Source organism: Chiloscyllium plagiosum, unplaced genomic scaffold, assembly GCF_037043375.1.
Source record: "Chiloscyllium plagiosum isolate Xiang-an unplaced genomic scaffold, Cpla_swu_hap1 HiC_scaffold_43, whole genome shotgun sequence".
Classification (NCBI taxonomy): domain Eukaryota; kingdom Metazoa; phylum Chordata; class Chondrichthyes; order Orectolobiformes; family Hemiscylliidae; genus Chiloscyllium; species Chiloscyllium plagiosum.
The window spans coordinates 9,809,078-9,836,001 of NW_028270181.1; the positions used below are offsets into that span (position 1 = coordinate 9,809,078).

At 45.0% G+C, this 26,924-nt stretch overlaps 1 protein-coding gene across 4 annotated transcripts in view; it reads left to right on the forward strand.

Moving 5' to 3' along the window:
- Positions 1 to 26,924, forward strand: part of LOC122541898 (neurotrypsin) — a 52,530-nt gene that overhangs the window by 20,844 nt on the left and 4,762 nt on the right. For all 4 annotated transcript variants that reach the window (XM_087982640.1, XM_043679082.2, XM_043679081.2 and 1 more), the window contains 8 exons: positions 146 to 293; positions 3,950 to 4,128; positions 4,468 to 4,609; positions 6,641 to 6,846; positions 7,406 to 7,547; positions 12,767 to 12,972; positions 13,714 to 13,777; positions 19,158 to 19,280. In XM_087982640.1, coding sequence (XP_087838766.1) covers positions 146 to 293; positions 3,950 to 4,128; positions 4,468 to 4,609; positions 6,641 to 6,846; positions 7,406 to 7,547; positions 12,767 to 12,972; positions 13,714 to 13,777; positions 19,158 to 19,280 — 1,210 coding nt within the window. The remainder of the gene's footprint in view (positions 1 to 145; positions 294 to 3,949; positions 4,129 to 4,467; positions 4,610 to 6,640; positions 6,847 to 7,405; positions 7,548 to 12,766; positions 12,973 to 13,713; positions 13,778 to 19,157; positions 19,281 to 26,924) is intronic.

The following is a 26,924-nucleotide window of genomic DNA, read 5'->3' on the forward strand; positions in this document are numbered from 1 at the left end:
AAGCCATAACCACCAACGTGGCTTGGAACTGGAGCAGCCTAGTCTTCTTATCATGGTGTTTCAGTGCAAATGTCAGACAATAGTCATTGCAGAATGAACTGAAGTATCACTTTACATGCTCTTGTCTTGTTTCTTTCAAGTGCAGGTTCAGTAACGCCCATCCGTCTGGTTGGAGGGAAAGAGGACAATGAGGGCCGTCTGGAGGTCTTCCATGGTGGGGAGTGGGGCACTGTGTGTGATGACCACTGGGACGATTTGGACGCAGAAGTTGTCTGTAGACAGTTAGGTTTAAGGTAGGATCAGTAGAAGTATTACCTTTGTCCAAATGAAAGCAAAATACTGCAGGTGCAGCAATCCAAAATACAGAAAGTGCTGTAGAAACTCAGCAGGTCTAGCAGCACTGGAGGAGAGAGTTAACGTTTCAAGTTGGTTGGCTCAGTCAGCTGGACGGCTGGTCTGCAATGCAGCATGAGATCAATTCTCGCACCGACTGAGGTGACCATGAAGGACTCTCTCTCTCAACCTCTCCCCTCACCTGAGGTGGGATGACCCTCGGGCTAAACCACACCCAGCCATCTCTGGGTGGCTCAGTGGTTGGCACTGCTGCCTCACGATGCCCAGGTCCCGGGTTTGATTCCAGCCTCAGGTGACAGTCTGTATGGGGTTTGCACATCCTCCCTATGTCTGCGTGGGTTTCCTCCCACAGTCTGAAGATATGCAGGTTAGGTGAATTGACTGTGGGGAAAGTATGCGGGCTGGGTGGGTTCTGACCTGTTACACCCCAGTACAACACCAGCACCTCCATATCATCTACGACAGGACAACAAAGCAGTTTCTCTCAATTTGTTCTGTGCCGCAATGTGCAAACTGCCTTAGAAGCTATTAAAGCGAAGTAGTGTCAGCCATTCAGGCTTGATTCATTGTGGTTGATCTGTACTTGAACCTCACTGACCCATCATGACAATCTGCTAGTTTTACTGTCCCTGTGCTTCAGTTGATCTATCCTCAGCAGAATTCTGTCGCCTATCTACTTTTCAATAACTAAATATTAAAATGATATGAACGGTGGGCTATGGTACAGAAGCAACTACAGAAAGTGGTTAGAATCATAATGGATTTTCTAGACTACTGGTGCATGAAACCAAAGTATTTATTTTCTTGATCTATTCATCTATTTAAAAAAAACCCATAATAGTTTCTCAAGATTTGCAGTAAACTTAATGATGCATACTCACTGGATAACATTCATGTAATGTTCATTGTGGAGTTGTTTAAAACTAACATCTCAACAACAAAACGGATGAAAAAACAAGAAGGTCACCAGCATTGGCAGTTCCTGTTTGATGATTCAGAAGGATTTAACTCAGCGTTGGCTTCAGTCAGTTGAGAATCCCACTACAACCTTAACACAAAGCCCGGCCTACATAACCACCTCTAAGGAGCATCTTTCTGTCTGTAAGTTGTATGTGAATTATGTCAGGCAGCATCCAAGGAACAGGAGAAGGGCTGAAGAAGGGCTTATGCCCGATACGTCGATTCTCCTGCTCCTCGGATGCTGCCTGACCTGCTGCGCTTTTCCAGCAACACATTTTCAGCTCTGATCTCCAGCATCTGCAGTCCTCACTTTCTCCCCGTATGTGAATTATGGTTTAGTATGTACATGTCAAGGGCATTACTTGGGTTTTGTTTCAGTACTTACAAAGAGACACTTTGTGGAACTGTAGGTGGTTAAATTAGGAGGTGTGTATGTGCCGTGTTTCATTCTGTTAGTAAATGAAAAGGTAAAGTCACCATAGTCCCATGGCAGAGATGGTGGTTTAACCTGGGGGTCACAACACCTCAGGTAAGGGGAGGGGCTGAGAAGGAGAATCCGTCAGGGTTTCCTCAGTCAGTATGGGAATTGAACCCAAAACTGTTGGAATTACTCCACAGTGCAATCTAACTATCCAGTCAACTGAGCTAAGCTTAACACTACATTAGGTAAGCCTGATTCTACTACCATTCTTGGCGACCTGGGTTATAAACCTGTCTGTCCCAGAGAGATGGCAATGATGTGTCACTTGATGGTCAGGATCTGAATGCTGGTGGCATCCAACTGAAACTCTCTCCAGTCCCTTGCATTGTGCAGTGGCAGGGGACGTAGGCTATTTCCACCGGGTGTTGGAAACACAAAGTTTATTTTGTTGGCTAGGAGTTATGTTCTTTCTCCTCCTGACCTTCATGAACCTAAGAACTAGTAGCAAGAGCAGGCTATTCAGCCCTTTGAAAATGCTGTTCCAACCAGTAGGATACTGCAGTTGGGGAGAAAGTGAGGACTGCAGATGCTGGAGATCAGAACTGAAAATGTGTTGCTAGAAAACCGCAGCAGGTCAGGCAGCATCCAAGGAACAGGAGAATCGATGTTTCGGGCATTCCTGAAGAAGGGCTTATGCCCAAAACGTCGATTCTCCTGTTCCGGATACTGCTGTTGGCCTTGCTTCCATTTTCCAAACTTTCAACATACCCCTGGAGTCCCCTATACTTCAGAAAGCTGTCTATCTTAGCCTTGAACATACTCAATGACGGCGAAGGAAGAGAATTCCAAAGCTTCGTGACCTTTGACAGGAAGAAATTCCTTCTCATTTTCATCTTGAATGACAGACCCTTTATTCTCTGAAGCTGCACCTACTAGTTCTAGATTCCCCCAGGATAGGGAGCATCTTCTGAGCATCTACACCTTCAAACCCTGTCAGAACCTTCTATGTCTCAATAAGATCACCCCTCACACTTCGATACTCCAGTGAGTACAGGTCACCTGCTTAACCTGGCCTGATAAGGCACCACTTGCATCCCAGGAACCAGGCAAGTGAATCTTCTCAGAACTGCTTCCGATCCAGTTAAGCCTTCCTTAAGTGGGGAGGTAAACACTTTACACAGTACTCCCCAGGTGCAATTTCATTTACAGAGGATCATCCAAAGAAATAAAATAATGATTTATTCACCTGGGCGTTTGCTGACTCCAATGTTTGCTGGACACTTAGGTACTGGACACTTTTGGTGCATCTCTGGGTGAAGCTTTTGATAATTGAATAGTGTTGTTGGACCCCAATATCTCCACCTTCCAAATATATTAGTGGTTCAAATGTCAGGAGGGTGGGAATGCTAATAAATGAAGTGGACTCCACGTGGCTGCCGTTTTAATTGGTCTCTTCTGTTGTGTCATTCACACCTTGATCAGGGTTCAAGTCAAATCAAGCTCTTTAATCAGAAACTTCTGGAGAAACTCAACAGGTCTGGCAGCATCTGTGGAGAGAAAGCAGAGTTAACATCTTGGGTCCAGTGACCCCTCTTTATATGGGGCGTAGCTTGGTTCGCTTGGATGGCTGGTGTGCAATGTAGAGTGACGTTAATAGAGTGGGTTCAATCCCCACACTGACTGAGGTAGCCATGAAGGAGTCTCCATCTCAACCTCTCCTCTCACCTGAGGTGTGGTGACCCCTAGGTTAAACCATCACCAGTTGTCTCTCTCGAGTGGGACAGAGGTGATTTTACTTTTACTTTGCAATTCATAGAATCGCGACACTATGTAAGTAGGCCATTTGGCCCATCAAGTCCACATTGACCTTCTGAAGGGCATCCCACCCCCTACCCAACATTTCCCATGGCTAATCCACATAGCCTGCACATCCCTCACCACAATGGATAATCCACCTCGGCTACACATCATTGGACTGTGGGAGGAAACCCACATGGGCAGTGTGCAAATTCCACACAGACAGTTGCCCAGAGGAGTATTCAAACCCAGGTCCCCGGTGCTATGAGGCAGCAGTGCTAACCACTGAGCCATCATGCCACCCCAAACGATGACCAAAACTACAGAACAGCTAAACACCCGGGAGATGCAGATGGGAATGTTACAAACTTTGTGCCTCTTGTACCCAGGTGAATCTTTGTTTCTTTCTCTCCATAGTGGCACTGCCAAGTCCTGGATGTTGTCCCACTTTGGTCACGGCTCTGGTGTAATCCTATTGGATGATGTTGAGTGCACTGGCAATGAGCTGCATTTGGACGAATGTAAGAAAAGCAACTGGAGACAGCACAACTGTGAGCATGCAGAAGACGCTGGTGTCTCCTGCAATCCATACGCAGGTAGACTATCCCAGTGTTTCTCGCGCTACTTTCGAAGTTTCAATCAAGAGGGAAGAGTGGCTGCTTGACCCCCATCAAATAATAAAACCTCCAACTTGTCCATTAGTGTCCACTGTCACAACCAGGTCATGTTAGCTGGCCATTCATCATGCTGAGAGTTCTGCGGCTCAGGATTGTTGCTGCTACATTGTAATGGACCTTTACTTCCAAAGTAATGAAATATGTGAGAGATATGTTAACGTGAGTGCAAGCTCTCATCCTTTTCCCCACTCCTCCACCCTTGGTCTGCGTCCCTTTCTGTTTAAACTAAACGATGTGTTCACTGGATGATCTCTGCAGATGGTGCCATCCGACTGATTGGAGGCCGGGACTCCAGCGAGGGGAGGTTGGAAATCTATCGCAATGGAGCCTGGGGTACAGTGTGTGATGACAGATGGACTGACATGAACGCTCGGGTGGTTTGCAGGCAGCTTGGATTCAGGTAACTTTCTGCAGGCCTTATTTCATACAGTGATACGGCATGGGAGGAGGCCATTCAGCCCACTGTGCTTGTGCTAGATCTTGGAAAGAGCCCCACCCCTACTGTTGTCTCAATGGTAGCTCACTTGATCACTCTGAGGTTCATCTTTTCTCTTCTGAGGTTGTGCTTTCAAATCCCTCACCAAGTTCCAAAACACCTAGACTTATACTGCCAGAATCACAAAACATGCTACAGTGCCGAAAGTCCTGGTCTGCCCTGTCTTGGTCATTGAGCATCATTAACTCGTTCCAATCTCCTGCTTGTTCCTCATGGCCTTACACATCATTTCTATTGAATGGTTAACCCTCTTGAATGGCTGAATTGAAGCTGCCTCCACCACAGATCCAGGCAGTGCATTCCAGACCCGAACCACACACTGTATGAAAAAGCGTCTCCTCACTTCACCCTTTCTTCTTTTGTACATCACTATAAATCTTTTTTAAAAACTTGAAAGAGTTTAGAAAAAGATTTACAAGGATGTCGCCAGGGTTGGAGGGTTTGGGTTATCTAACGGGGCAACTTTTTCACATTGAGGGTGTGTATGGAATGAAGAAGTGATGGAGGCTGGTACAGTTACAACATTTGAAAGGCATCTGGGTGAGTACATGAATAGAAAGGGTTTAGAGGGATATGAGCCAAATGTAGGATATCTGGTCGGCATGGATGAGTTGGACCAAAGGGTCTGTTTCCGTGCTGTACATCCCTATGACTCTATAAGTAACATCTTTTATACAAAACTATTAAACCAAAGCTCCATCTGCTGTCTGAGATAGACATAAAAGATGTTGTGGCTTTGAAGAAGAGCAAAATAGTGTTCTCTGGTGTCTTGGCCAGTAAGTATCTGGAAAATTAGCATCACTCAAAATAGATGATCATGGTATTAGTGGGAGTTTGCAGTAGGCTAATTGGTTAACAACTTTGCTACACTACAACTGTGACTGCTCTTCTGGAGTGCTCCATTGGCTGGTAAACAATTGCTCTCCTGTAAGAAGTGCTGGGTAAGTGAAACTCTTTTCTTTTATAAGAAGGGTACCACAAGCACATAGAAAGTGGTGGACAGGTTTTAGTTACTGGCCTTGTGATATCTTATGTATAACAGTATACACACCCTCTACTTCACTCAAATACCATGTATAAAAGCCAGATAGGTTAGTCGGGGAAGGCATGAGACAAGCAAAGGAGGAAAGAAAATCCTGAAAAAGAAATTGAAGGGATTTGACAAAGAGCCATAGAGCCATATAACACAAAAACAGACCCTTTGGCCCAACCAGTCCGTGTTGAACATAATCCCAAACTAAGCTAGTCCCACTTGCCAGCTCCTAATCCATATCCCTCCAAACCTTTCCTATTCATGTTCTTATCCAAATATCTTTCAAATGTTCTAATTGTGCCTACATCCACCACTTCCTCAGGAAGCTCATTCTACACCTGAACCACCCTCTGTGTAAACACGTTGCCACTGGTGTCTTTTTTAAATCTCTCTCCTTTCACCTTAAAAATGTGCCCCTGCATCTTGATATCCCCCATCCTAGAGAAAGACACCTACCATTAACCCCTCATTATTTTATGAACCTCTATGTTGTAGATAGGTTCAGAAGGAACACTCTTGACAACAACTTCAACTGTACACACTAAAATATTTTAACAGCGTCACATGGGAGCGTACAGAACTGTTCAGAGCTTTAAAGAACTGACTGGTGGTTTATAACAGAGAGGGGTGAACTCCTGTAGTGACATCTTGGTATCTATGAAGGGATTGCAGTCTGAATTCAAAGTTGCTCATTTAAAATTAACTTTAACTGAAGTCATGTTAGAAAACAAATGAACTGAAATGGATTAATTTGTGCACAATAATCTGATTTTTTTTCCGCCACCAAATGGTTTTTAAGCATTTTAGGATTTGACTGCAGTGAACCCTGCTCCCCTTTTGCTATTGCCTTTGTTGAGATTGTATTTTGCAGCTCTCAGTGACTTGTGATTATCATTGACCAGTGGCCCAGGGATTGTGGCACCAGAGGCCAGGTTTGGTCAAGGGACTGGCTTCATACTCCTGGATGAGGTGGTTTGTACAGGGACTGAACTGAACCTCCTAGGTTGTGCTCGGAGCAACTGGGGTCAACATGACTGCTCGCACCACGAAGATGTGGGCGTGATGTGTGCACAGCAAGAGACCAACAAAATAAGCGAGTCCAGTATAGGTAAGCAACAAACTGTTTCCCATTAAACATTCGACAGGGACGCTGGTTCAATGCATAATGAGAGAACTTTTTTTCTTTTAATAGGATGGAGATATTTGTTACCTCTATTTACCCTTGATACCCTACTGTGTGGAAACAGGCCATTTGGCCCATCAAGTCCACACCAACCCCCCGAGGAACATCCCATCCAGACCCATTCCCCAACCCTGCACAATTTAGCATGGCAAATCACCGAATATGCACATCTTTGGACTGTGGGAGGAAACCCACACAGAAACAGGAGAATGTGCAAACTCCACACAAAAAGTCACCCAAGGCTGGAACTGAACCCGGCTCCCTGGCGCTGTGAGGCAGCAGTGCTAACCACTGATCCACCACACTGCCCTGATTTAGAGGGGATCATAGGTATAGGGCAAAGCGGTGATGAAATGTCGCAGATGCCCTGAAGGAAGGTGTCAAACACGACGTGAAGGCTCCATATGCGGAGCTCCTCAGAACTGCCTGATGGATTCCATTTACAGCCATGCTTGTTCTGTGACTGTTTACGGTGTGTTCACAGGGCCAGCTATCCGCCTTGTGGATGGAGAGAACAGCAAAGAGGGGCGTGTGGAGGTGTATCTGGACGGAGAGTGGGGCAGTGTCTGTGATGACGGTTGGACAGATAGGGATGCGAGAGTTGTCTGCAGGCAGCTGGGTTACAGGTGAGTCAAGGAGCATGAGCATTATTCAACAGTCAATGAGCTCTCCAAATGTTTGAATCCAAGACATGGCTAAATTCAGAAATCTAAGTAATGCATTGACGATTGAATTATGTTCCACTGCCAGAGTAATTATCCTGGAATTACAATTGCTGCTTTGTGGATCTTGGTGATCCATAGTTCCAGAACCGGTAGTCATTGTGTCAGCATGCCAATGGGGGAATATTGTTCAGCTATGACTCTTTCTTTCCTCATTCTTTCTCTGGATGTGGGTGTCACTGGAAAAACCAGCATTTATTGTCCATCCCTAATTGCCCTTGAAATGCATTGCTTGATAGAGTCACTTCAAGGAATAGTTTAGTGTCAACCATGTTGCCATTGGCCTGGAGTCAGATGTAGGTCAGATTGGGTTAGGGTGGCAGATTTCCTTCCCTCGATTGCATTTCTTGAGCAGGACCTCTTGTGGACCAAGGTGGGCCTTTGTGTTCATCGTTGCAAATGACTGAAAATATCAAATTGCTAACAGGAAGATCAGCAATCCAGGGAATGTCAGAACCTAAGGATGAAGCAACATTGGAGAGGAAATAAAGTCAAATTAGATACAGGAAAGAGGAGAAGGATTGAAGCAACGGAGAGGCAGACCAGGAAAGAAAAGTAAGAAAGATTTAATAAATGATTAATAAACTCTAGCAACAACTTACCACCTGCAGGACTGAGATTTCACAATTTCAATCATTTATTTTCTGGACCTTGAAGGCTGAGTTCCATATTAGGTCAATAAATCCAATAATTAGCAAGATCACTTTGACACAAAACAACACTTCTATCGCAAATCCATCAATTCCCTAAAACTACTGGGAAGCTTGACAGCAGTTTTCAGGAGACTAATCATTGGCTGGCCCCCAACTACCCAGAAATCTGTGGCAATGTGTCATGCACACTCTCCAATTCCATACCACAATTCCCTGGGTCCTTTACACAGTAATGGTGCCACGTTGTTATAATTGTCTTCATTTCCCCAGCAAGTTCCAAACTGTTCTATAACAGATAGATCCAGAGAAAGATATTTCAGTTACATTACCACAGAGGCATTGAAAATAGGTACAAGAGTAGGCCATTCGACCCTTTGAGCCATACAATATAATCATAACTTAATATCCTGTTCCTGCTCTCTCCCCATAGCCTTTGATCCCTTCAGTCCTAAGAATTGTGTCTAATGTTTAGCTGCATTATTGGACAATATTTATGAAGTCATAGAGATGTACAGCGCGGAAACAGATCCTTCGGTCCCACTCGTTCATGCCGACCAGATATCCAAACCTAATCTAGTCCCATTTGGCAGCACTTGTCCCATATCCCTCTAAACCCTTCCTAGTCATATACCCATCCAGATGTCTTTTAAATATTGCAATTGTACCATTCTGTGTCCCATTCTTAATTCTGTTTTTCTGATAAGTGACACTCGAACTGGGACCATCACTTTGTGTCATGTAACTCAACATGTCACATCTGTGATAGACTGAGTAAAAGTTGAGGGTCCTGTACAAGCAGACGTCAGGGATAAATGGTATCATAGCCAGCCACATCCTATAAATGAATACAAGTGAAGATAGAGGATAAAGTGCAGGTGAAGCTTTGAGAGTGAGGGTTATGAGGATCAGTTAGTCAGGGAAGCAGAGATGAATGTCAACATATAGGACTAAGTTTGATGGGTGTTTAAATAGATGGGATTCAAGGAATTCAGGAATAAAGGGATTATCAAGAATGATACTGAGTGGGCTTGGTCCTAATTGACCAGAAATTTGTGGCAATGTGCCCACACTGTCCAATTCCATGGATCCTTTACACAATAATGGTGCCACGTGTTTTATAATTGTCTTCATTTCTCCAGCAATTTTAAAACCACTCTATAACAGATCCAGAGAAAGATATTTCACTAACATTACATAGAGACATCGAAGAATGAGAAATAGTTTCATTGAACCATATAAAATTGTTCAAGTGTTTGACAGGGTCAGTAGGGAGAGGCTGTTTCTCCCTGGGCAGGGAACCTCTGACTAAGGAGTCATTGTTTCAGGTTCTATTTTGTATAACTGTTGGGGAGGATTCTCTCTGTTGGCTGTGTCCTTGTTGATGGTGGAGAAGTTAAGATCACTGCCATGGTACTAGAACATAGCTATTTCAGCCCAATTGGTTCATGTTGATGTTTATCCTTCACATATGGCCATAGCCCTAATTCTCAAATAGCTATCCTATTCCAGAGGAACCTGAAAGAAGATTTTGGCCCCTTAAACCTCCTCTGCCATTTAATACCATCATAGCTGATCCTGTCCCAGAGTTTTACTTTCACACCTAGTCCTCATATCCCCCTTTGCCTTTAGAATCCACAAGTCAATCTTCACTTGAATATATTGATCCACGGCTCTCTGGGGAAAGTGATTTCTGAAGATCCTGAATGAGGAAGGTTCACCTTAGCTGAGGACTAAATAGACAACCCTTTACACTACAACCATGACTCCCTCGTCTGAGATTCCCTGCCGAGGGAATAACAGCACCTCCCTATTGACCCTGTCAAACCCTTGAACAATTTTCTATGTTTCAATGAAATCACTTCTCATTTTTCAAAATTCCAATGAGTATAAGCCCATTCCACATCATCCTTGATATTCCCTTTATCCATTCCTAAATTCCTTGAATCCCATCTTTTTAAACACCCATCAAACTTAGTCCTATATGTTGACATTCATCTCTACTTCCCTGACTTACTGATCCTCATAACCCTCGTTCTCAAAGCTTCTCCTGCACTTTATCCTATATCTTCACTTGTATAAGGTGTGGCTGGTGTTAACTAGGCCACCATCTATCCCTAATTGCCCCAAAGAAGGTGGTAGTGAATGACATTTTGAACTACATGCAATCCTTGTGGCATAAAGTCAGCCGCAGTCCCTAGAGGGAGGGAAATACCTTGTTTCTGAGGTTTTTGTGAAGATCTGTGGTTTGGGTTGTGGGTGAGGTAGTTGGTTGGCTTACTGAGCTGCTGAGTGGTAGTGTAGATTGCACATAGAGTCTATCTCTCTGTGTTTGTTGATGGCCTTTTTGGTTGAAAACTAGGCTTCCAAGAGCTCTCTGGCGTGTCTCTGGTTGGCTTGTCCTAGGATAGTAACTTTGTCATAGTTGAATTGTGTACAGAGATGAGTGACAATGGATCATGTCGTTCAGTAGCCAGTTGGTGTTTGTGAAGTCAGACGGCTAGTTTTCTTCCTGTTTGTCTGATGTAATGCTTTTTGCAGTTGTCGCAAGGGATTTTGTATAGAACCTTGGTCCTGCATGCTGTGGGTTTGGGGTCCTTAGTCCTGGTAAGTAGTTGGCATAGTGTGGTTGTTGGTTGGTGTGTTACCATAACGCATAGAGATAGACCCAGTGTACAAACCGCGGCGATGAAGACCCAAAGTGACACTCACCCCATCAGACTGGACCCATAAAAACCATGTGGGACAGAACAACAGTATCTCACAGAAGTCACTCTGATGTTACCCAGCATGGTAATGAAACATCTGCACAATAACCCAGCAGCTTGGCGAGTTAACAAACAACATCACCTTGCTTCTGATTTTCTCTCCAATCTCCTGCTTCTGAATACTTAATAACTGGGATTTCCTCAGGGTCTCTCCCATTAAAGTTAAAGTCACCATAGTAAAACGACTGGTGGTAGTTTAACCTGGGGGTTACCACGCCTCAGACAAAGGGGAGAGGTTGAGGAAGAGAGTCCTTCATGGTAACCTCAGGTAGAGTGGGAATTGAACTAATGAAGTTGGCGTTCCTCTGTGTTAGAAACTAGCTAACTGATCCCTTGTCCCTGATTGGATAGCAACCAGTGGAAACCATTTTTATTGGGTTGCTCGTTTGGGATTTCTGTTGAAGTTGTATCAGCCAATCCTGGCACCCCGCCACACTCCTGGAGAGAAAAAGCAAGTGACATCTTCTATCTACCTCAATCTATCCCACAGTTTTATCACCCCTTAAAGCCCTCAGTTCCAACAAGAAAAGTCTCATTTTTCCTTTGTCTAAACTGATCACAATTGCCTGACTGAAGGGAAGGTTTTGGTGATGTATTAAGAGCAAAGAACCTTACAGCACAGGAACAGGCCCTTTGGTCCAGATCTGCGCCGATCCAGATCCTCCATCCAACCCTGCCGCCTATTTTCTAAGGATCTGTATCCCTCTGCTCCCTGCCCATTCATGTATCTGTTTAGATACATCTTAAATGACACTATCATTCCCGCCCCTACCACCTCTGCTGGCAACGTATTGGTGTATTGGTAACTGGGCTAGTGAACCAGAACCTCAGGTGATTCATCATGAAGTAGAAGCACTCTGAAAGCTAGTGCTTCCAAATGAATCTGTTGGATTATAACCTGGTGTGTGATTTTTAATTTTGCGCACCCCAGACCAACACGGGCATCTCCAAATCATGACACCATGGGTGTATGGGTTTGAGTCCCACTATGATACATGGTTAAATTTGAGTTCACCAAAGAGCTCACCTCATGGTGTTAATTGCCATCAGTACCTCCCTAGTTCACAGAAATCCTGTTAGGGAAGGAAATCTATTAGCCTACATGCAACTCCAGACCCTCCAGCAATGACCCTCTAGGAAATCCGGGACGGGCAGTAAATGTTGCCCTAGCTCACATCATCCACATCCCATGAACAAATATATTTTAAAGGTCCTGCATCATTTATCTCTTTAAACCTGTTCAGCGTTCAATGAGACGCTGCCTGATCTGGATTTTGACTCCTTGTTTCTACAACACGTGATAACGAAAATCTATCGAGCCCAGTTTTAAAAATTTCAAAAGCCCCTCAGCCCCCAGCCTCTGTAATGACTGCAGCATTTTTGGAGGAGTTGAGGGTAATCCAGATTTCCGCATCTCTTTGTATAAAAGAAAATCAATTAAGAAAGGCTGAGTTTAAATTTTAATGTTCTACTGCTCCCCACCCACCCAACTGCAGAGACATTTTCCACCATGTGTAGATGTTTCCCTAATCGCTATGTGCTGATGCAGTCAGAAACATCAATAGAAGATCTCCTGCATGGAAATCTTTCTTGTATGCTTGGGGTAAGCATCCACGCTGTGGCCAAAGGATTTCTGCCATCTCAAGACCCCAGCCATTAGTTGCAGAGGGAAAGACCGGCAATGAGAGGACTCCTTCTCTTACAGCGGCCAGTCCAAAGCCAGAACAATGGCCTATTTCGGGGAGGGCCACGGACCTATCCATTTGGACAATGTAAGGTGCACCGGCCATGAGAACTCCCTGGATGAGTGTGGCACCCCTGGTTTTGGAATCCATAACTGCTGGCACGGGGAAGATGCAGGAGTTATCTGTGATTATAAGGAGGATGCACTCGAGGAGCTGAGCAGCGGCGGTGAGTACTGACTGACACTGACGGGTAAGAGGGATAAGCTTATTTAAAGTCTGGAGGGAGAGAAATGCAGTGGTTTTTGTGGAGGCTTGTCCCAAGCAGCTCCGTGACTCGGGACTCTGTTCTCTATGGTCTGTTCCCTGGGACACACAAACATTGACTGCGCCTGGAGGACCATCAACTCAGTGAAAGACGCTCTTTGGTCTGCCTGAAAGTTGTTGGTCTTCCAGGGCAAGGAGTTGACTTCGACTGAGTGGCACAGACTGGCACATTCCGAGGTCCAGGACTACGTGCTGAGGGACGCACTAAAGGTTGGGGCAGCTGCTGCCAAGGCGCAGAGGGGAAAGACCACTGTCTGAGGGCTTCCTGCTTAAGGTAAATGGGGATCTGTTCAGTTATTGGACCCTCCTAGTGCCTCCAATGCATGTAAATATAGTCTGGTTCAAGTAAGAGGGTAGAGTCAAACTCCAGTATTTGTTTACTTCTGCGATAAGCTACTGTCCAGAATTGAACTGCGTTTGTGACTATGTGTGTGCTGATATATATTTTTTTTTTGTGAATAAAGTGTATTTTTGAAATTTAAAAGAAACACTAAGATGTATTTCTTGGTAACTTTGATCGAGATATTTCAGTCAGTCCACAATTGGTTTTGGTGGAAGTTTGACACAGAGAAATGTCATTCAGTGGTTCAGCTTAAATTTTAATCAACTTTGTTTGGGGATGTTTTTGGTTCTTTGCCTGCAGTCTGTGGCCTCCGTTTGATGAACCATCGCAGAAAGCGTATTATTGGTGGAAATAAGTCAATCAGGTAGGAATTGAAAATAATATTTAAATCAACACCTTGCTGAGCCCAGGAAGCCACTGATAACCTGAGTTTAGAACGGAATGGTTTTCAATTCTTGATAAACTTTAAATAAAGGGAAATGAATAATTCTGTAGATTATTTAACCTTCCTACTAGATCACCAGAAAATGTAATTAATTTTGTGCTTGCTTGATGAAGTTTTAAATGATTGGAATCATTTTCTGTGGAGAAAGTTTCAGGAGCGAGGCTGTTATGGAATTATTAATAGATGGGGTTGACTCTCACAGGATTTATGAAGAAATTAGAGATGTCTTATGGAGAGAGGTAGAGGGATTTAAGTGCACATTGATGGGTAGCAAACATGATACCTTGATCCATCAATTAACCCTTTGTCTTTCTGAGGCTTCTTCTGTTCTTTCTATCTACGTAATAAAATGATTTCTCCTTTCTTCGTCTGTCAATCCTCCTTATGTTTCCTTGGGACCATCTTCACACGCTCCTTCATTCAAAATATTCAGCTAATGGCAAACTGTTTTGTTTTTAACCAGCAAGCATTCCTCGCTCCAATTCCCAAGACACCGAAGCTCCTAATTTCGGTCAAATAATCCCTACAGTGTGGAAACGGGCCCTTCGGCCCATCACGTCCACACCGACCCTCTTGGGAGTAACCCACTCAGACCCATTCCCTACCCTATATTTGCCCCTGACTAATGCACCTAACCTACTCATCCTTGCCCCTGACTAATATACTTAATCTATCCATCCCTGAACACTATGGGCAATTTAGCATGGTCAATCCACCTAACCTGCACATCTTTGGATTGTGGGAGGAAACCCACATAGACACAGTAAGAATTTGCAAACTCCACACAGATAGTCACCTGAGGCTGGAATCAAACCCTGGTCCCTGGCGCTGTGAGGCAGCAGTGCTAACCACTGAGCCACTGTGCCATCAGATAGCCTGAAGATATAGGAAATAGAGTGTAGACCATTCCCCTCAGAGAAGGAAGCTCATAGTTTTTTTATTTAGTGATCAAAATGTACAGTAAGATAACTGTATGAGTCTCTGCTTTATAAAACTCAAGAACCTTGGCTCACTAACTCCCAGTCTTACAACTTGTTTGATATTGAGGTGGGAGTGACCATCCTTGATATGAAGGTCGCCTTTTCTCGAATATTGCATCAGTGGCCCCCGAGCTAAACTAGAGTCAAAGGAAATAAGAGGGAAAACTCTTCATTGGTTGGACACATACCTAGCATACGGGAAGGTGGTTGTGGTTGTTGGAGGTTCATTGTGTCAGTCTCAGGACATCTCTGCAGGAGTTCCTCAGGGCCGTATCCCAGGTCTAACCATCTTCAGCTGCTTCATCAATGAACTCCCACTCCATCATAAAGTCAGAAGTGGGTATCTTGCTGATGATTGCACAATGTTCAGCACCATTTGCAACTTCTCAGATACTGACACAGCCCAACAAATGCAGCAAGACCTTGACAATATCAAGGAACAGGCTGATAAGTGGCAAAATGGCTATAGCATGCTAAGCAGATGCCATGCTCTAAGCATCTCCAACGTGAGAGAATCTAACTATCGCCCTTTCAAATTCAATGACATTATCATCACTGAATTCCCTATTATTGACATCCTGGGGTTACCATTGGCCAGCCATGTAAGTACTGTGGCCACATGAGCAAGTCAGAAGCTAGGAATACTGCAGTGAGTTATTCACCTCCTGACTCCCAAAAGCATGTCCACCATCTACAAGACACAGTTGGGAGAGTGAATGGAATACCACTTGCTTGGATGAGTGCAGCTCAAGCAATTTCAGGACAGAATAGCCTGACCTTCCAGGACAGAATAGCCTTACCTCTCTAAGCCACTCACTATGCTGACTTGGAAATATATCACCATTCCTTCAGTGTCACTGGGTCAAAAACCTGGAACTCCCTCCCTAACAGCATTGTGGACCTACCCACACCAAATGGATTATAGCCGTTCAAAAAGGCAGCTCTCAAGGGGCAAGTGGGCCCAGGCAATAAATACTGACCCACCAGCGCTGCCCACATATCTGGAATGAATTTAAGAAAGAGAGACCTAGGGAGAGACGTTTAGAGCAGTTCCCCATCTCCATGTGTTTCCAATTTTAAAATTGACTTCCAAACAATTTGACCAACAAGTTGGCAACTCTTAATGAAGTTCACGAGTGAACATACTCAGTGTTATCTGAAGTCCTCTTCTGAATTTGACATGTGTGGGAGGATTTCCACAATGTGTCCAGTGTATCTTTGCCTGTTCATGTTCTTATCAGTCGAAACTAAGTGTAAAAATACAAGAGCTTTCAATAAGTGAGAACTCTATCTGGAAAATACATGTTTGTAGTGGGTAACTGCATCCATCAAATACTGAAAAGCAAACCCAGGGATTAAATTTACAGGTTAAATTGACACTGAAGTCACATTAAATAGATAGATTGTTTAATTACATCTCATTGCCCACTGCCAATACAGCCATAACCTGTAATGTTCATTGTTCTCAGTCACACAGAATCTGCTTGACATTGTGTTCAGTAAGGAAGTTACTGGTTCCCTGGGCCATGTGGATGTTTTCCTAGTGGTGGAAAGATTGAATAAAGTATTTTCAATAAAGCACTTAGAATTTGTCTTGTGGGCTACTTAGTTTAAAAGAACATCTAAATGAAACTGGAACCTGATTCTTTGCATTTCTGTATTGACCAGTGCAGCAGGTATTCAAAGTGAGCCCAGGTTCATGACCTTGAGGGAAGGCAACTGCCATCCTTACCTGGTCTGGCCTACATGTGACTCCAGACACACAACAATGTCGTTGACTCTTAACTGTCCTCTGGGCAATTAGGGATGGGCAATAAATGCTGGCCTAGTCAGCAACCCCCTCATCCTGTGAATGAATGAAAAAAAGATGTTGCATATAAACACTAGCTGCTATCACATTTATTGCCTAGGCCCTTTTGTGGTACAGTGGTATTGGCCTACACGTGGGCTGGAAGGGCCAGCTTTAAGTCCCACCTGCTGCAGAGTTGTGCAATAACATTTCTGAACAGGTTGATTACAAAAGTAGGATAATTTTTTTTAAAATTGCATTTAGTTTAGATTACTTTCAGTGTGGAAACAGGCCCTTCGGCCCAACAAGTCCACACCGACCCTCCGAAGAGCAACCTACCCAGACCCATTCCCCTACATTTACCCCTTCACCTAACACTACGGGCAATTTAGCATGGCCAATGCACCTAACCTGCACATTTTTGGACTGTGGGAAGAAACCAGAGCACCCGAAGAATGTGCAAACTCCACACAGACAGTTGCCTGAGGCAGGAATTGAACCCAGGTCTCTGGCACTATGAGGCAGCAGTGCTAGCCATAGTGCCTCCGTGCCGCCCTAAGTTCCTAAGACCTCTTGTGGTAGTGTCCCTATCTCTAAGCCATGAAGCCAAGTTTCAGGTCCCACCTGATGCAGAGGTGTGTCTTTATATCTCTGAACAGGTTGATATAGAAAATATCTGTGGGTGGCACGGTGGCACAGTGGTTAGCACTGCTGCCTCACAGTGCCGGAGACCCGGGTTCAATTCCCGCCTCAGGCGACTGACTGTGTGGAGTTTGCACGTTCTCCCCGTGTCTGCGTGGGTTTCCTCCGGGTGCTCCGGTTTCCTCCCACAGTCCAAAGATGTGCAGGGTCAGGTGAATTGGCCATGCTAAATTGCCCGTAGTGTTAGGTAAGGGGTAAATGTAGGGGTATGGGTGGGTTGCGCTTCGGCGGGTCAGTGTGGACTTGTTGGGCCGAAGGGCCTGTTTCCACACTGTAATGTAATGTAATGTAATGTAATCTAATCTAATCTAATCTTGCGCTTAATGCCTAAGGATCTTGTGGTGCAATGGTAGTGTCCCTACCTCTGAGCTAGGAAGCAAGGGCTCACAGTCCACCTGCTCCAGAGCTGTGTCATTACATTTCTTAACCGTTTGATCAGAAGCCGTGATGTGGAGGGACTGGTGTTGGACTGGGGTGGACTGGTTAGAAGTCAGACAACACCAGATTATAGTCCAACAGGTAGGCTCTATTCCACCTGATGAAAGAACAGCACTCCAAAAGCTTGTGACTTCAAGTAAACCTGTTGGACCTGGAATTCTGACCTGTATAAAATATTCTACGTTTTGTACCTTCTGTGCTTACCAGCACACTCACTGCTTTTACAGCTGCATCACCACTCTGCATAACCATTCCTAATATTTGTACTGCTAAGGTGGAACTGCTTGGTTTCACTCTGCTTATAGGTGCAAGCTAATGAAATTCTTTATCATTTTCAAGCCCTCTATTAAACCACCCATCAGCTCTTTCCCAAACAAGGGGAACAATCCTAGCTACTCTCTATCTGCTGAGACCACTCATTTCTGCTACCCTCGAGGAAATCTCCTTCATCTCTCACTCTAAGACCTTGACATTCTTCAAGTTTTGGAATATTGCGTGCAATTCTGGTCTCCCTCCTATAGGAAGGATGTTGTGAAACTTGAAAGGGTTCAGAAAAGATTTACAAGGATGTTCCCAGGGTTAGAGGGTTTGAGCTATAGTGAGAGGTTGAACAGGCTGGGGCTGTTTTCCCTGGAGCGTCAGCGGCTGAGGGGTGACCTTATAGAGGTTTATAAAATCATGAGGGGCATGGATAGGATAAATAGAAAAGGTATTTTCCCTGGGGGGAGGTGGGAGTCCAGAACTAGAGGGCACAGGTTTAGGGTGAGAGGGGAAAGATATACAAGGGACCTAAGGGGCAAACTTTTCACACAGAGGGTGGTATGTGTATGGACTAAGCAGCCAGAGGAAGTGGTGGAGGCTGGTACAATTGCAACATTTAAAAGGCATCTGGATGGGTATATGAATAGGAAGGGTTTGGAGGGATATGGACTGAGTGCTGGCAGGTGGGACTAGATTGGTTTGGAATATGGTCGGCATGGACATTTCTATGACTCTATAACTGAGGCGCTCAGAGGAGCATGTTTGGTGGTTTCCTGAAGGTTTAGCAAAACCTCCTTGACTGTGTTCTCTATTTATGTCAAGGATCCCATTGTAACAGGAGAAACAGGCTTGAGTGGGTGGGCTATGGATTAGTGGTGCTGGAAGAGCACAGCAATTCAGGCAGCATCCGAGGACAGGATGCTGCCTGAATTGCTGTGCTCTTCCAGCACCACTAATCCATAATCTGGTTTCCAGCATCTGCAGTCATTGTTTTTACCACCTTGAGTGGGTGGGCCCAATGTGAGCCACACTCCTCTCATACAAAACACAATGAGTTGTTTGTTGTTTATCTATTTGGAGGAGTTTGCTCCTTGTCTGGTGTCACAATATTTTTGGACTCTGATTCCAGAGGTGGCTGGCCATGGCAAGCTTCACTGAGGCTCAAGACGTTTCACCGAGAGAGTCGTTTACTGTGCGGAGCTACATTAATCAGTAACTGCTGGGTGCTGACGGCAGCTCACTGCTTCAAGAGGTTGGTGAAGGGGAGCATTGTCTGTCGCTTTCATTATAAAAGATCCATTTTCTCATTTCCTTCAGATTTATCGGCGTGGTTAACATTTAGTTTTTGTTTTACATGTGAGCCGTATGCCAGTGCCCAGCACAGTGCCCAGTGTGGTAACAATGTAAAACCTGGGGCCTGTTGGTTGTGGTGAGGCTGAGGATTGTGAAGTGTCGGCTGGATCACACTGTCTCCGTGGAGTCTGAAAGTTGAGGGGGTCAAGTCCCCTTCCAGCCCCTGAGTGTGACCTCCAGAGTGACACACCATTGAGGCTGTGTTTGAGAGGAGCTGTTAAGATTAGATTCCCTACAGTGTGAAAACAGGCCCTTCAGCCCAACATGTCCACATCAACCCTCCGAAGAGTTACCCATCCCGACCCATTAACTAATGCATCTAACACTATGGGCAATTTAGCATGGCCAATTCACCAGACCTGCACAGACCTTTGGACTGTGGGAGGAAACCAGAGCACCCAGAGGAAACCCACGCAGACACAGGGAGAATGTACAAACTCCACATAGACAGTGACCCGAGGCTGGAATTAAATCCAGGTCCCTGGCACTGTGAGGCAGCAGTGCTAACCATTGAGCCACTGTGCCACCCAGTTAAATTTGAGCAGCTTGCTGTAAACGATCTCACATCGCCACATTGGAAAGCTGTGGTCCAAGCTAACATTTATCCCTCAGTAAACATCACAGAAGCAAATAATCTGCTCATTATCGCATTGCCATTTATGGGATCTTGCTGTACCCAGTTTAGCCACTGCGTTTCCCAGATTGCAGCATTGACTACATTGCAAGAGAAATAATGCTTCCTTGACTGTCAAGCATTTTGGAACACCTTGGGGCTTTGTAAATGCCAGTCTTTCTTTCTAATCATATGGATATGAAATATATATGCACGGTACTAAACTATCATCACACAATTGGTAAAGGAATTGAGCACTAAGGTGCCTTGAGTCTAATATTCTCACAGAGTATTCTACATGAATTGAATGGCGTGGCCTTTGTGTCTTTGCTCATGTGTGAAGGTACTGGAAGATATCTAACCTCCATAAACGAAACCCTCCCAGTATTCATTACGGGGATATTTCATTATAATACTGTGAGACACTCTAATCATCCTCTAAAAACCAACTCAGATGGATTACACTGGCTCATGGCGGACTTAAGCGCAATTCAAGTGCTCAAGATGTTTTAAGTCTTAGTGCACGAGAATGAGTATTCTGTCTGGCAGTATCTGCGGAGAGAAAAACAGAGTTAATGTTTCTGGTACAACACTTTCTCAGAATTTCCTGTGTTTGTTTCAGGTGTCCAGTATCTGCAGTATTTTGTATTATTCGGATAGGTATTGGAATTGCTTTAATATTCAATATGCTTTACGGGTATCTTAAGGATGGTTCGGGACATACTATTCTGACCCAACCAGGAAAGCTCTCATACCATTAGTTAATTGAAAAGAAAAATCACCAAAGTCATCATGAAAGAGTCCTTCAGTAGAATTTCCCAAACTCGTTCCTTCTCCCACTGAAAAGACAAGGGCTGAGTACTCAGATTGAGCACCACGACCTCCAAATTCCCCTCCAAGCCACTCATGGTCTAGATATCACTGTTCCTTCAGTGTCACTGGGTCACAATCCTGGAATTCCCTCCCTAACAACATTGTGGCTGTAACTACAGCACATGGGCGGCAGTGGTTTAAGGAGATAACTCATCGCCACCTTTTCCAGGGCAACTAGGGATGAGCAACAAAGACTGGTCTGGCCGGCAATGCTCATGTCCCATGAACAGTAAAGCTACAGCAAGATCCCAGTGATTCATGGCACACCTCAGTTTTCGGAAAACACTTCGCACACATTTGATGGAATCTGAAAGTAACACGTTGGAGGGCAGAACCCCTCAGAACATTGAAGAAGAGTTTCGATGTACACTTGAAATGCTAAGGCTATGGGGCAAGTACTGGAAAATGGGATTAGAATCGGGCGTTGTTTTTGACTGTCACAGACTCAATGGGCTGAAGGAGCATTTCCTATGCTGTAGATCTCTATGACGATGACTCTTAACAAAATACTGTGAATACTGGAAACATTAAAGAAAGACAGAAGTCTATGTCATTGATCTGATGAAAGGTCATCACCTCAATTGTTCGCTGTTTCTCTCTCCACGCATTCAGCCTGACCTGTTGGGTATTTCCAGCCTTTTCTGTTTGAATTATGTATAAGAAATATAATTATAATATCAGTATCAGTGGGACTGGATTTAATATTATAAAAAGGGAAATTTCAGATTCACAGATTGCAGTGTATCCTCGGCAAAGTCTAAAGATGGCGTAGGAACTCTCGCGCTGTCAATAATATGAATGTAATCATTACATAAAGAATGAATAGCAGACTTTCATTTAAAAAGCACTTTTCCCAATCTGAGGATGTCCCGGAGCACTTTGTAGCCAATGAAACACTCGGGAAATGCCGTATTAATAAGGGATGATCACCTGATGGAACAGTTCTGAAGAAGGGTCACTGGACCCGAAATGTTAACTCTGATTTCTCTCCACAGCTGCTGCTGAGCTTTTCCAGCAATTTCTGTTCTTGTTTCTGATTTTCAGCATCCGCAGTTTTTTCGGTTTTTTTTGTTTCGACGCATCATGTTGTGCCAGTTCTCAGGGTTTATCTTTTAGTGTTATCTCCTTTCTCCAGTTAGTGACAATCTTTACCTCTTATATTCTCTCTGCCTATCCCTCCAAAATCATTTTCTTTTTGAAATATTTTAAAAAGATTTTTGGTGAGTGACATCGAACAGTCCAACAATGTGAATTATTTCCTTAATGAATACAAATTGTTGGGGTCTAACAACAGGCTCCCAATTTCGGAGTGTGTATAAGGAGACACTGCTCTGTAATGTGCAGTAATGTTTGTATTTCTCTCCACAAGTCCGTAAGATCTCTGTGTTGGAGGTTATCTGTTCAGGGGCCCTGGCTTATCCTGACCTTATTTGGCAAGGACCATGCTCGCTGTGATATTTCAAAGCTTGCCCTTTGACTGATGGGATTTATTAAATTGAATTGAATTGAATTGAATTTATTGTCACATGTACCGAGGCACAGTGAAAAACTTGTCTTGTGAGCAATCCAGGCAGATCACAGAGTTAAATAGCATAGATAAGTAAATAATAGATAAACAGTGGCAAAAACAAAAACACAGGTACAGGCGAATGTTCAGAGTTTGTGAGTTCATTCAGTGCTCTAACAACAGTAGGGTAGAAACTGTTTTGAAACCGGCTGGTGCGTGTGTTCAGGCTTCTGTACCTTCTCCCCGATGGTAGAGGTTGGAGAAAAACATTGCCAGGCATCACAAAGAAAGTCTTGTTGGTGACTTCCCACATTTCCCACTCCTCAATCCAATGTCTGCATTCATATAGTGCCTTTAATACCTTTAAGTGGCCCAAGTGACTTCACAGTACCATTATTGAACATCGCTGAAGAAGGTAGAGATTTTTCAGAAGGGACTTCCAGAGCTTACGCAGTCGGTGACGGAGCAATGGAAGTTGTGAATGTGCAGGAGGCCAGGATTGGAGAAGTGTGAGAATGGGTTGGGATGGAAGAGGCCACGGGGGGGGGGGGGGGGGGGGGGGGGGGGGGGGGAACGGAGGGATTGAGACCATGGAGGGCTTTGAAAACAAGAAGGAGAATTTTAAAATGGAGGCTTTGCATGATACGAGAAAATCCTTGCCATGGTTTCATCAGCCGATATTCTGGAAGGTGACAGAAATAGCAACAACTGAACTCAATAACCTCCGACAAAGTGCTGTGATGATCTAATGTTCAGTCTTAGAGTCATAGAATTGTACTCGGAGAAAGTGAGGACTGCAGGTGCTGGAGATCAGAGTCGAGAGTGTGGTGCTGGAAAAGCGCAGCAGGTCAGGCAGCATCGGAGGAGCAGGAGAATCGACGTTTCGGGCATAAGCCCTTCATCAGAAATTGTCAATTCTCCTACTCCTCAGATGCTGTCTGACCTGCTGCGCTTCTGCAGCACCACACTCACGACTCATAGAATTGTACAACGTGGAAACAGACCCTTCAGTCCAACCAGTCTATTGCCAACCATGTTCCCAAACTAAACGAGTCCCACCTGCTTGGCCCATAACCCTCCAAACTTTCCTATTCATGTCCTTATCCAATTGTAAATGTATCCATCTCCACCACTTCCGCTGGAAGTTCATTCCATACACGAACCACTCTCTGTGTAAAAACATTGCCCCTCGTGTCCTTTGTAAATCTTTCCCCTCTCACCTTAAAAGTATACTCCTTAGTTTCAAATTTCTCCACCTTGGGAAAAGACCCTTGTCATTCACCTTATCATCATTTTATAAACCTTAATAAGGTCATCCCTCAACCTGCTATGCCCCTGTGGAAAAGGTCCCAGTCTTTGCTGTCAATTTTTATATCTGAAACCCCTCCATTCCCAACAATATCCTGGTTAATCTTAATTGAACTCTCTCGCGTGTTTGGCCTGGTGACTGGGAGTGAACAATGGAATCAGCTTTCATTTCCTAACACTGCTTCCTGTGCCTGATTGTAGGCTGGTGTTTCCCCTCTGCCATCTTCCTGTGGTGAGAGACAGCAGTATTTCATAAACACTTGGTTAGAGTCAGCCTCATGCTACAGAGGACAGTGGGCGGGTGCCTGGACTACACCTCAGCAGTATCACAAACAGAAGGAACAAAAGGGGGGAACATTCAGTGAAAAACAGCTATTGTGGGAAGGGTGGCTTGCGTTTATATAGCACTCCAGGATGCTCCAAAATCAGCCCTCAAGTGTGCACCACCTATCAATGACATCATGACTGGGGCAGCTCAGTGGGTCAGGCAGCATCAAAGGAGCAGGAGAATCGACGTTTCGGGCATGAGCCCTTCTTCAGGAATGAGGAAAGTGTGCCAAGCAGGCTAAGATAAAAGGTAGGGAGGAGGGACTTGGGGGAGGGGCGTTGGAAATGCGATAGGTAGAAGGAAGTTAAGGTGAGGGTGATAGGCCGGAGTGGGGGTGGGGGCGGAGAGGTCAGGAAGACGATTGCAGGTTAGGAAGGTGGTGCTGAGTTCGAGGGATTTGACTGAGACATGGTGGGGGGAGGGGAAATGAGGAAACTGGAGAAATCTGAGTTCATCCCTTGTGTTTGGAGGTTTCCTAGGCGGAAGATGAGGCGCTCTTCTTCCAACCGTCGTGTTGCTATGGTCTGGCGATGGAGGAGTCCAAGGACCTGCATGTCCTTGGAGTGGGAGGGGGAGTTGAAGTGTTGAACCACGGGGTGGTTGGGTTGGTTGGTCCGGGTGTCCCAGAGGTATTCTCTGAAATGTTCCGCAAGTACGCGGCCTGTCTTCCCAATATAGAGGAGACCACATCGGGTGCAGCGGATGCAGTAAATGATGTGTGTGGAGGTGCAGGTGAATTTGTGGCGGATATGGAAGGATCCCTTAGGGCCTTGGAGGGAAGTAAGGGGGGAGGTGTGGGCACAAGTGTTGCATTTCTTGCGGTTGCAGGGGAGTGGAGGTTGGGTTGGTGGGGGATGTGGACCTGACGAGGGAGTCACGGAGAGAGTGGTCTTTTCGGAACACTGATAGGGGAGGGGAGGGAAATATATCCCTGGTGGTGGGGTCAGTTTGGAGGTGGTGGAAATGATGATACGATGTATCTAGAGGTTGGTGGGGTGGTAGGTGAGGACCAGTGGGGTTCTGTCCTGGTGGCGATTGGAGGGGCGGGGCTCAAGGGCGGAGGAGCAGGAAGTGGAGATGATGCGGTGGAGAGCATCGTCGACCACGTCTGGGGGAAAATTGCGGTCTTTGAAGTTTCCTCATTTCCCCTCTCCCCACCTTGTCTCAGTCCCAACCCTCGAACTCCTCACCGCCTTCCTAACCTGCAATCTTCTTCCTGACCTCTCCGCCCCCACCCCCACTCCGGCCTATCACCCTCACCTTAACCTCCTTCCACCTATCGCATTTCCAATGCCCCTCCCCCAAGTCCCTCCTCCCTACCTTTTATCTTAGCCTGCTTGGCACACTTTCCTCATTCCTGAAGAAGGGCTCATGCCCGAAACGTCGATTCTCCTGCTCCTTGGATGCTGCCTGACCTGCTGCGTTTTTCCAGCAACACATTTTCAGCTCAGATCTCCAGCATCTGCAGTCCTCACTTTCTCCTATTGGAGGGAGACCAGAATTGCACACAGTATCCCAAAAGTGGCCTAACCAATGTCATATACAGCCGCGACATGACCTCCTGAATCCAATACTCAATGCTCTGACCAATAAAGGAAAGCATACCAAATACCGTCTTCACTGTCCTATCTACCTGTGACTCCACTTTCAATTAACTATGAACCTGCACACCAAGGTCCCTTTGTTCAGCCACACTCCCTAGGATCTTCCCATTAAGTGTATAAGTCCTGCTCTGATTTGCTTTTCAAAAATGCAGGACCTCACCATTTATCTGAATTAAACTCCATCTGCCACTCCTTGGCGCACTGGCCCAACTGATCAAGTTCCCATAGTACTCTGAGGTAATCTTCTTCACTGTTGGTCGCTCTGTGATAGGAAGGATATGATTAAACTGGAGAGGATTCAGAAGAGATTTACCTGAGGTTGGAACTTTTTTAACTGGAGCATAGAAGGTTGTGAGATAACCTAACAGAAGTATATAAAACAATAAAGGGTATAGATAAGGTGAATAGCAGGTGTCTTTTCCCTAAGGTGGGGAACTTAAAACTAGTGGGTATATTTCTAAGGTGAGATGAGAATGATTTATAAAGGACTTGAGGGGCAATTCATTTTACACAGTGGCTCATCTGTGGAATGAACTTCCAGAGGAAGTAGTGGATAATGTTTAAAAGACTAATTAGATAAGTAGATGCGTGAGAAACGTTTGAAGGGATATAGGCCATACATAGGCAGGTGGGACTTTTTTGGTTTGGGATTATGGTTAGCATGGACTGGTTGGACCAAAGGGTCTGTTTCTATGCGCTGTACGACTCTATGACTATGATTAGCCTATGACTACGCTAGGCAGAAGTGGGTACTGCAGATGCTGGAGATTAGAGTCAATGTTGGGGTGGTGCTGGAAAAGCACAGCAGGTCAGGCAGCATCCTGCTGTGCTTTTCCAGCACCACTCTAATCTATGACTATGCTAGGACTGTTTTCCCTGGGGCATTGAAGGCTGTGGGATGACCTTATAGAGGTTTATAAAATCATGAGGGATATGGATAGGGTAAATAGGCAAGGTCTTTTCCCTGGGGTGGGAGAGTCCAGAACTAGAGGGCATAGGTTTAGGGTGAGAGGGGAAAGATATAGAAGAGACCTAAGGGGCAATATTTTCATGCACAGGGTGGTACGTGTATGGAATGAACTGCCAGAGGAAGTTATGGAGGCTGGTACAATTGCAACATTTTAAGAGGCATTTGGATAGGTATATGAATAGGAAGGGTTTGGAGGGATATAGGCCTGGTGCTGGCAGGTGAGACTAGATTGGGTTGGGATATCTGGTCGGCATGTACTGATTGGACTGAAGGGTCTGTTTCTGTGCTGTACATCTCTATGACTCTATGACAGCACCTGCTTCTCAAAGATCTCTTCCGT